A 12,218-nucleotide genomic window follows, 5' to 3' on the forward strand; every position below is an offset into this window, starting at 1 on the left:
GATTCTATCGTGGTCCAAAGTTGTCTTCAGCAAATAGATAGTTGGCAAATGGATTATAATTGAAAGGGACTACAAAGGAAAATTGGCAGAACATAGTTGCCGCTGTGTGAAAGCATGTTTAGGGGGAAAAGGGAAATCAGACTTGTAGCACTAGCAAACTAAAATGTTGCAACATCTCTCATATGTAACCAAAGTAGAGTAAATGAATAACATAAAAACAACAAAAATCACATCTTTAAAAATTGAAATACGAATTAATAACAGTACACTGGTGTTGTAAAGTATCAATAAAGTAAAGAGAGTGAGCTGTAATACTCTTAATACAATAAAAAATAATAGAAGAAAAACTAAAAGAATCTTAAATAAATTTATTAAAAAGAATAAATTTTTAAAAGTTTAAATTTTAATCATGTTTAATGACATCATGTAATCTATATATCCTCCCTCACTTATGATATAAAACTTAACTGTTATAACGGTGGTGCTGGCAAAGAAGCAACTCTAACATACATGAGTACGACTGTGAAGTGAGTGACGCATCATCCGGGAACCGCTTTAGATAGATACTAATATTTTGACCTTTAAATAATATATTCCGGGTGATTTGGGGGTAGGAGAATTTTAATAAAGTATCACTTTGCTCTCACGTTGACATCAATTTGATCCTGAAAGAAACGTCACATCAGTTTTAAAAAACCATTGTTCGAGTCCCTCAATAACAAAAATCGGCATTAACTCAGCCCCTCTCGATCATAGAAAGTTGACATCACTTTAAGCTTCTTAAATAACAGAAAATAACATTAATGTAATCGTGTTAGTGCATAAAAGTATGATATTAAAGACCAAATTCATGTCACTAGAGACTTTCAAAAAACCAAAGTTGCTTACTTTTTAATGAAATTGTGTATCCTTGAGTAGAAGTCCACACACACAATCAACAAACTCCAAGAAATCACTTGGTATTGGTATTCGGAAACAAAGGCGTACATTAAACTTGTGACAGTAACATTTTAAAACTTATACACGACCTACTATTTAACTCCAAGAAGAAAATAGATCATTACTTTTGAGATTACATATTGTACGTGTGTCGTGTTTGCATTGAATTATCATATTTCCACCTAATCTTCCTCGCCTGCAAGAATTCGCTAAAAAAGTACAACAGACCAATACTAAGCGATTCTCGGTGCTGCGAAAACCAAGCATATTTTTCCAATCTCAATCTCAAAAAGCAAATTGCTTCGGGACTATATATTCTGGACTGCAACATTGACATCCAAGGTGGTAAATAAGAAGAACAAAATGTTCTGTTCAACTGCCGATTGGGAGAACTTTGAAGCTTAAATACACTAAAATGGTATTAACCTACGTATGAAGCCAGGTATTACAAAACTATCCTATTGAATATGCTGTATAACCTATTGAGTTATACGACTGAAAACAATAAACAGGAAAACTGCTGTTGGCTGCCGACGGTCCTTGAATGTCTAACCTGATTGATTGCGGCGGCTTGACTTATGATGTCTCTCTTTCCTATATCTCAAGTGTCCTGGATCAAATCCTCCTTCCTCTGATCCATAGACGGCCCAGGATGGTGTGGCAGTCATATAATCTCTGCTGTCAAAATTTCTTCCAGATGCCACCTGAAATTAAATTGAGGCTAAATTACATAAACAAAACAATAATCAAAATCAGCCAAAAAAAACAGTAGAACATCAATACCCACCAGATCATGGAATTTTTCATAGTCTATCCATGTATACCACTTGCCATCAATTTTGAATTTCTTAGTTTTTGCTAAAAGCACGCAGCACGAGTGAGCATGCTCACATGCAACTTCGTACTCCCCTTGACTTTTCAAAGCAAGAGCTTCTGAGAAAGCTTTCACATCAGTATGCCAAGGGACATTTTCCATTGTCAATTTTGATGTAGCAGACCTGCGAAGAGCTCAATGTCATTCAAAAGTGGTTCTAAGACAAATCCAGCTGGAGTAAAGAGGAGAAAGAGAGTAAGAGGGGTATGACTTACGAGCCACAATATGTAACTCCCTTGATTTCAACAAAGTCAGGTTCTCCTAAACTGAAGAGCTTAGAATAAGCATCAACATCTTCAGTATTCCAACCTTTCACCAGGGTCAGGCGGTATACAGTTCGCTGGTGTTTATCTCTTAAAGAAGTCAAGGAACCCTGGCACATAGTTACGGAAACACAGAACAGCCGATCAAGAGGACAAAGTATACATCAAATGGCAACATAAAAATTCATTTTTTATTAAAATAATGGATTAGTTGTTCTTCTGTCACCAAATAGTAGCTATTACTCCTCTTATTGATCCTGCTACAGGAGAACTAACCAATTCCATTCTTTAAAAGGAAAAAGGAAGGATTCAAAGTAAAAACATGTTTCACGACCACAAAAAGTATGTTTCGAAATTTGGCAGCTAATTGAATTCCATACGAATGATAATCTCCTTCATGAATTATTAGTACCAATCTATCAGATTCACATTTCAATTGTTCCTTAGTTTTTAGTCAAACCTAAAAAGGTGAAATACTCATCTTATTTGTTAAAAAGGTGAAATACTCATCTATCAGATTCACTCATCTTTTTCACCAAAGGTACTAATACTTCAATATTATCATGTATACGTACATTTCTTATCATATACTTTCTCGTGTAACCACTCATCTACCTTAACATTATCATGTCTACTACTCTCATTTTTTTCTCATGCTGTTACTTTAAGAGTTAAGACCCAACATTTGTTACCATATAGGATAGTTAATCGTATCGTAATTTGTTGCTACATTGGAAGAAGGATAACTAGCTATATTGATTCAGAATTTGGTATACTTGAAAGACACCTGTGGTACAAAATTAATGATCTAACAAATAGCATTTCAGTAAATTTCTACCTACTAATCCCATCTTTTATGGAACCAATCCCCCTTTGAATGTACAAGAATACATGGAGCTCAACATATCTAGAACCAAAGGTGAAAATTCTTTTGTTGATAAGATGACCAATATTCAAAACTTGATTATTGATATCATCATCATATGATTCATTGCCAATTGGTTTGTCAACACGGGTTTTAGCTTACACTGTATTTTGAAGCCCTACCCAAACAAGTAATTACAATGAACCAACAAGCAATTCCATTAACATGTGATTGTTTTGATTCTTTGGAACAACTCAGTGAATTTAGTAGATTTGTTCAACTTGAAATATCTTTTTAAGAGGCTCCAATGATAATAGAAAAGATCTGTCCAAATTTCATAGTATGATAGTCTGGCAATTCATGGACTAGTGGATAACAATTCATGGACTAGTAGTACGCACTGTTTCCTTTTTGTGATCTAGGAGGGAAAAGGGTCTATGATTCATTAATTTAGGGTCATAAAATGCTTTTAGACAACAAAAAATGGCTTTCTATAATTCTATTATGCTTCTCCTCAGAGTGATTACAAGAATTATTTTTATTTTAGAAAAATATACAATTTCTTGTTCATCTTAATACACTTCTTAAGGGTTTATCTGGTGGACAAGATAAAATGACAAGATAGGATAATTTATCCTATTCTATATTATTTTCAGTGTTTGTTGATTCAAACATAATAGACTTAAGTACATGGTAGTATCGTGAATTGTAAGATTCATGACCATTACTAAAACTATAATAAAAATTAAATACATATTGACATTTTATAATCAAATACTTCATTGTATAACTAATAAAATGAAACATAGTACAAAAATTCAAGTCACATCAGCCACAATGACACCAAAAAAGTTGTAACTACATAAATCATCCATATAAAATAGGACCATTAGCTCCCCCAACAGTAAACAACAAAGAAAAAAATTAGAAGACAAATATAAAATAGGAACTGTTGAAAAGCAGGGGAGCAGAGCACCGGAATGAGAAAGAACTTGAAGGACCACCAAAAATAAATGAAGGGACCACCAGAAATCTGAAGTGAAAAGCAATAAAATAAGAGAAGAGTGGAGAAGAGGAGCACAACATAGGGGAATAGAGAAAAAAAGGATTTCTTTCACTGTAAAATAGCGGGTCTGATAGGGTGGGTCTCGGATAGGCATTTTTAAGTGGAAACAGTAGTTTTTGCCAAAAAAAAAGGTTTTTAGGATACCGGGTCGCGCTGACCCAACCCGACTGGTGCGTGACCCAGTTCACAACTGAACCGCAGTGCGCCCCCAAAATCGCAATTCAGAATCGAATCCTAAGATTCATGCGACTCCAACAATGATTCCCCAACAAAAAATGATACACCATACGATTTGTATCGTCCCGTGACTAAATCCTTACGTTTCGGTAGAATTGTATCGCGATACCTGCAATACTAATTACAGTGCTTAAGTATATTTTCTGTCCCTATAAAGGTAGCACCGTTTAATATTGCTCTTTAAAATTTTTTTGTTAGTTTCTATAATTTTCAAAATGTTTAGAATTAATCCATACCATCAACTATCCTTTGTTAACCAACAAATACGACAAGGAAGAGTACTCTATTTGCTAATTAATTTTCCAAAATAATATAAATATATTTTCAGAAACTTTTTTGCAAATATTTACTTTTTCTAAAAAATGATGATGTGCCAGTGATGAGCTGGAGCTCCATCATCCAGCTCATCACTTAACAAAGGACAATTAACAGTAAGAACTAATTTCAAACATTTTGAGTATGTTAAGAATTAAATCCTAACAAATCTTTTTTAAAGATTAATTTTAAAAGACGCCACTTTTATAGGGACTAAAACTATAATTTAGCCTAACAGCATATAATACCTTATGTTGCTGAATTATCTTGTTTTATCACTGTAAAACGGTGATGCATTAGAAAGCATCAGAATAGGATAACTTTTCTTCTATTATATTTTTTCTCATACTTTATATCTCTTTTAATATACTTTATAAAAAATAATTATTTTAAAAATATAATTTGAATATTTATTATAAAAAAAATTGTATGAACATTTCAAAAAAATACATATTTAAATTTTTTAATAAAAATATATTAAAAAAACATTTGTAAAAAATTATTTGAATCATTTTATAAAATAAAATTTAAATTTTTTATAATTTCTTTTTCTAATTATAATTTCTTACCTTAAATAAATTTTAATTGTAAAATATTGAAAATAAAAAGTTGAAATAAAAATTATTTTAAAAAAATTATATCAATTTTGATAAAAGCAATATTGTCATTCAAATATAATTTTTATTTTATTCTATTATTTTTTTATTTCAAACATTAAAAAGAATTACATAATATTATTTGTTTTACTATCCAAGTGTACATAAAAAATAGGATACGATAAGAGTTTCTCTCTCTTATCATATCCTATTTTTATCCATCTCTTTATCATATCCTTTCCTATCATGTTCACCAAACGGGTCCTAAAACTCAATCTTATTATACTTATATACTAAGACAGGATACTTCTAAATTTTCACTCAGAATGGAAAAATACTTACAATGAATCGCTCCCAGAAATCTCCAAAGAGTGGTCTATCAATTGCCTTCAAAGAATCCTTTGTTGCAGCATCTACACTGACATATAACTGCAGGATGGAAACAAGAATATTAAGTTTGGCTTGCATGAGAATAGCCAACATGTGTTTGATTTTGAAACATTGGAAGCCACAAAACCTGAGTAACAGGCTTCAGCAACTGAATTTTCTCTGGAAATTGCGCATTTGTGACTAAAAAAGTAGAAATCCTCCTTTTGTGCAGTTCATCCACAAGTGAATTTATCTCTGGATACATAATTGGTTCACCAACAAGGGATAATGCACAATGCCGTGGTGAGAGACCTTCAGTTAATCGCTCCAAGGTAACTCCTACAGAAAGAATTAAAGGAGTCAATTTTGGAATTAATTACACAATAACATGCAAAAGGATGGGATTGTTATGAAGCTAATCTTCCATGTATAAGTACTTGCGCCCATTTTTTCATTTTCTTTTTTATTTGTAAAATTACATACAGCATGGCAGTATGGATGCACTATCCAATTGAATAGTGTTCACATAACAATACAATCACTAAATAAAACATCAAAACTGTAAGTTTTTCAATGAGATCAAAATTGAAGTTTTTCTTCTGGTCATGTTTAAGTGGAGGGATTTGAAGGTATGATTATTTTTTTCATTTTTGAAGTGTAAGAGTTATAAAGTGTTCATAAAGGATGATTGGAAGGTTACATGATAATCTCTCTTTTTATAAAAAAAAAAAAATCTCAAGAGAATATTTACTTAAAATTACAACTTTAGGAGCTGTTTAGTTTCAGAAAAAAACTATTTTCATTTTTGTTTTCACTTTTAATTACAAAAAATGACACCTTGTTTTCATTTTGTTTCTTGTTTTTAAAGATTTATACAGGAAAAGGTGAAAACAAATTTTCTTGCTTTTACTGTTTCTAGTACAAATTAAAAGTAGGAATTAGAATGTAAGCAAGTGACAGTTTTGTAATCAAAAGTGAAAAAGAAACACAAAATGCAAATACAAAACAATTTCCAAAACCAAATAGTCCCTGACCCTTCCTTCTCTTCCCTCTACACTCCTTCACTCTAACACAGCCTTAGTATGCCCAATACTTTCAATGAGAACACAGTGACCAAGAGCTACTTTAGCTGCTTCATTATTGACCAATGTAGGTCCATCAATTGAACAATAGCCTCATACATCAAAATGACCACAGCATAGTAACGAAAAATTTACCAGGAACTCCTTTCATTTGTTTAATCATATTTGTATGCAGGTCTATTGCAGAATTTACAATCTCTATTGGATCGTCAATCTTCCACTGCCAACTTTTCCCTACTGGATTTGTGTGATGCCTCCAACAGAAAACACATTTATTTGCACATGCCAAGCTAGGGGTTGCCTCCATGCACCTGTTTAACTCAAAAATATGGACACAGTGAAATTGGCAGCTGAAATATGAGCTGACATATATAAAACAAATGATAAATCCACTTTTTGACAAGCACAAAAAAACATCACAAAATCCATGGCCAGGATAAACCCACCTACAGTATGGATGACCAAACTTTAGATAATGTGGACTGGCAATTATATATCCATCACACTCTTCCGAAGCCATACCATGAGAAAGCAGCCCAAGCCCCAGAGTATCTTAAAATAAACATACAGCCTGTTTCTTTTCTCTTCCTGACCCATTTATTATTTTTTCTAAAAAGTAATAATCATTTAGACCCACCATCAGTAAGAGAGTTTCACCCCATCATTGAAACATATGGTGATAACTAATAAGCTCCACTCTAGCTTCAGTGGGCACAAATAAGGCAATGAATTCAACCATCTAGAGTCTCCAACTAAAAGGTAATTTATAAGTTGTGCACAAAACATAACCACAATTGGAACATAAATAAACAGCATGCCCTGTTGCCATTACCTGTGACTCTCTATTCCATAGAACGAATGCTTGTAGCAACCACCCCGACCTCGAAGCTGCGATTTGGTCCATCTACAAATCTTGACACCACTATGTGAACCAATAATTTTATATCCCTGCAAATTGGCAACACGTGAAGAAAGCCAATTTAGAACTAGAACCTATATGAAAGGGAATAGCTCATTTTTACAAGCAAACCATACACGAATTACAGAAATTGAAACGTGTGACACTATACAATACCTGCTTCTCTAAATTCGCACGAATCACCGGAGTCACCATTTCTCTTGTTCCATTCAATTTCCCATTAGTTTCCTCACCCGTAGCCACCGACTTCCTCGAAGGAGCTTTACCAGCAATGTCCTCAAGATCAACAATCTCCGATTCCACCTCACTCTCCACATCAGAATCCTCTTCGGAACTCGAAACGCCACATTCTCCGGCATCGTCACCGCCGTTATCCACAGCACCACCTTTCAAAACCCCAACCACCTTCTCACACCACAGATCAAAAACGGCATCCACGTCAGCGCCGTCAACGTCTCCTTCCCACAGAGGAAGCACCTCCGCGGCGCCAAGCGCCCTCATATGCTTCGCGAGAACCCTGGCGACGGTGTTGAATGAGTCGCCATAGGCTCGGCTTCCGACGCCGAAGACGGCGAACTTGCAGCGCGAGAGGAGCAAAGAGCCGGCTCGGAAGTCGTTGGCGCTGTCGGCGAGCCACGTGACGAAGAATCGAGAAGCCGAAGGAGGCTTTCCGTCTTGCCACGTGGAAGCGATGAGGAGAAGGAGCGTTTCTTTTGGGAGGTCTTCGGGCTCGTAGTGTTGCGAATCGACGAGGTCAAATGCGATGTCGTTTGAAGCGAGGAGACGGTGGAGGCGACAAGCAAGGGCTTTGGAGGTGCCGGTTTCGGAGAGAAAAAGGATTTTCGGTTTAGGGTTAGGTTTAGTGTTAGTGTTAGGGTAGAGCGAGAATTTGAGGTGTCGTAGGCGGCGAGATTTGTAGATGCAATAGAAGGTGGTGGCGGAGAAGAGGGCGAGGAGTGTGAGACGAGCAGGGACTGAGGACAGTGACATGGATATGGACATGGTTAGGGTTTCTGTGTGATTGGAAGATGGCGGAAGTGCTGTTCGGTTCGGTTCAGTTCAGTTCAGTTCAGTTCAGTTCATTGATCTGTTTCCAGTGTCGCTCGCGGTGGCGGAAACCATCGGAGGGGAACTACCAGAGCACGAAGAGTTTGTGTGGGTTTATGGGCCGGGGTTTTAAATTGCAGGCCTGGTTTTTTAGCTATTGACTTTGATAGACTATAATCGAAACCAAAATGTGAAATGACTGGAAACAAAATATTTATATTTTTAGGATTATTTTTTAATTAAATTAGTATTTTATCTTAATAATTTATATAACAATTATATTTATAATATTGTACATAAATTTTATCTGATGAATAAATATAAAATTAATTATTCTTATTATTTTACTTATTTATAAGAAGATAAGATAACATATAATAAAATGGAGAAAAATTAAAAAGACAATATATTTTTTAAAAAATTGCATGTATCATTCACTTGAGGCAATTAAGTATTTAACACAGTTTTACTCACTCAGACTCGAAATTATAAACTAAAATAATATTTATGAATTAATTCACGTAGTTTGTAGTTAATATTTTATTTTATTTTATTAACTTTTTTTACTTAAAAGTATAGGATAAAGCCATTTTTTATTTTATAAAAAAATTATACAATATATTTTTAAAGTAATTTTTATATTATTATTTCATTTCATTTAATTGTATCATTAAATATCTACATATAAGTTCTAGACAAATTTATTTAAATAATGCAATTTTTAAAACAAATTCTTATAATAGGAATATTTTAAAATTAATTTTCTATCTGGTGCATTTTTTGGCTAGGTTAACACTAGTATCGCACCTACATATCCGATAGAATATTTTTATTAATTTTTTAATAAACTCTTATTTCTCATCAATCAATGCTTATTTAGAAGTTAACACATGGAACCTAAAAATTCGACGCATAAAATAAAAGAGCAAAAATAAATAAATAATTTAATGAGTATCAGCCTAATAAAGGCGATAATTGCCACGTGTCATATGTTTAGTTGTATTATCCTAGTAATGATAGTATTTTGAGATAAATGACTAGGAAAAAAAACATATCGTGTTTAAATCGTAGACAGTATCGATTCTGACATACTGACAGGTCTTTTGAAAGATATGCGGTGATATTATATCAGATCTTGACATGTGGCTTCATCGAAACGGGCACCTTAAATGCCCTTCTTCATCTCCTCTTTCGCTTCCTCCATTAATACCAGTGAAAAGAATTTTGTGTATTATTTCTATAAAATTTCTCTCAATAAATTTTTGACTTTGCAGTGTTATTGTGAGAGAAATTTAAAAGTAAAAATAAAATTATGAAATAAATAAGTTTTGTTTGTTTTATTTTTGGAAAAAATTAACATTTTTATTTTGTTTTAAAATGTTATAAGTGCCAATGAGGTGATAAAGTGAAAGCTCATTCTCATCGGTAATAGATGTTAGTGAAGAAAGGATATTATATATATATATATATATATGTATATTATATATATTATGATTTATTTTATTGTTTTTATATTTTGTCCATAATTTTATGTAAAAAAGGTTGAAATTGTAATATTTAAATTATTTTTAAAAAAAGTAGATTTAGAATTTAATTAATTGTTGTTATATGTAATCTGAAAGTTTAGCATTAAATTAAAAAAAATTGTTAGTATGTTTAGGTTTAAGTGCAACAACAATTAAAAAAGTAGTAAATTTTTTGTAAAATTTTCGGTAATGTCAATAAAAAAAGATGAATTTTTTTTTGTAATTGTTAATAAAATTTATTTTTGGTTTAATTAATTTATAAAATAGTAAATTAAAATTACAAAAGTGTATAATTACAGGATAATAATATATTAAGTTGCAATAGATAAAAATTGGATAATTACTTAAATTTAAAAAAATATAATTGTATAATAAAACCTGAAATATTGATTAAAATTTCTAATAAACCTTATTATTGTTAAGATTAATTAGGAGGGTGAATTAAAGGTAAAAAAAATAATTAAAAAGAACTTTAAAATGTAGAATAATTTTGAGTAGACTAAAACAAAATTTTAGGCAAACAAATTTTAAAAATAGTAACTAGTAATTTAAAATTTGTTACCAGTAAATTAGAAATTATAGAATTTTAAATGATAAAATTTATAAATTCATTCATTCTTAATTTGATATGGAGAGAGAATTTAAATTATAATTAAAATTAAATATATATAATTCAATTGAAATAATAAGATTGTAATATCATTAAAAATAATAATTACTTAAATAATTTATTAAAAGATAGATAAAAACAAAAATTATTAAAAATATATTGATATTACTTTAAATTAATTTTCAATTTTTAGGTTCTTGTAGAGTAAAATAAAATTTGCATCGGTAACATTTGTTAAAAAAAAATGTAATTACGTGAAATTATAGTTATATGTCTTTTTTAATAAATTTTGAACAACTTGACCTCTATAATATAATAATATATAGTCAAATTAATTTATAAAATGTTATAGTAAAATATATTAATATAAATAAAAGTTGTGAAATAACTTTATAATATCACATTAAATAAAAAAATATAATAAAGCAAGAATGTGAGTAAGTTAGATTAATTAAATTATAGTATATTAAAAATAGAAGAATTAATAGAAATATTGAAAAAAATTATTTATGTACGTTAATAAATATATTGTCATAACCAAATATTAAACTAGTATGACTCTAATAAAAATGATATGTTATTAAATAAATAAACTTTTTAATATGAATATTGTGGTGAAAATTATACAATTGTATTATTATCAAATGAAACAAAAATATTATTACATGTAGTAAATTAATGTATCAGGCATATATATATATATATATATATATATATATATATAAACTAAATATATAATAAGTTTTAAATATCTGTTACATAATATTAAAAGTATAACAAATAATAAAAATAATTATTATCTTTACAATTTATGAATACGAAGCTTATTATGCAGACTTGAACAAAAATGCTAAATTGTTGTAACTAGTTTTGTAATGTTTAGAGGTTTATAATTTGTAGAAATATGAAATTAAAGTAATATTGGGTATGAATATGTAATTGTAATATTATTTTTTATTATGCATATTTACAATAATTATATAACTTGATTGACTAAATTTGTAACAGTGTATTTAAATCATTTTAATATTAATTTTATCGATTTATTGTCATGCTTAATATGTTAATAATACTAAAATTTTATTTTTAATTTTTAGATGGCTTCATCTTCTTCACAAAGTCTAGTAATTAATCTAGGTTCAGAGGATCCATCATTATTGCATTTTTATACATGTGTCTAAATACATTTGAGATGGTCGTGAGCATCCCATGATAAAGGTTAAGAAGTGTCAATTTATACTAGCTAGCCTAGATGGTGTTCCAATTTATAATACTACATTTGGAGTTGGCTAGCTTTGCTGGAGTGGCACAACTTGCCAACTTTCTATTGGATAGGCATTTGATCATCGCATTGATTAAAATAAGTCTGAGACTCACACATTTCATATGCCGCCAGGTGAGTGCACCATAATGCTTCAAGATATAGCCATACAACTAGGTCTTCAGGTTGATGGGCTTCTAGCATTTGCAGTTACTGAAAGTAATTGGCTACAGATAGTTGATGACAGAT

At 31.0% G+C, this 12,218-nt stretch overlaps 1 protein-coding gene across 1 annotated transcript; it reads right to left on the reverse strand.

Annotated features, from left to right (window-relative positions):
- Positions 1-626: 626 nt before the first annotated feature.
- Positions 627-8,705, reverse strand: LOC113846891 (S-adenosyl-L-methionine-dependent tRNA 4-demethylwyosine synthase). Its single transcript, XM_027475616.1, has 9 exons — positions 7,682-8,705; positions 7,439-7,554; positions 6,742-6,917; positions 5,673-5,863; positions 5,498-5,584; positions 2,029-2,186; positions 1,727-1,937; positions 1,493-1,643; positions 627-665 (listed from the first exon to the last, which is right to left on the reverse strand). The coding sequence occupies exons 1-9, from the start codon at positions 8,525-8,527 to the stop codon at positions 655-657; spliced, it is 1,947 nt and encodes a 648-aa protein (XP_027331417.1). The 5' UTR covers positions 8,528-8,705; the 3' UTR covers positions 627-654.
- Positions 8,706-12,218: the final 3,513 nt, after the last annotated feature.

Source organism: Abrus precatorius, unplaced genomic scaffold (genome assembly GCF_003935025.1).
Source record: "Abrus precatorius isolate BTA unplaced genomic scaffold, Abrus_2018 Scaffold8, whole genome shotgun sequence".
Taxonomy (NCBI): Eukaryota; Viridiplantae; Streptophyta; class Magnoliopsida; order Fabales; family Fabaceae; genus Abrus; species Abrus precatorius.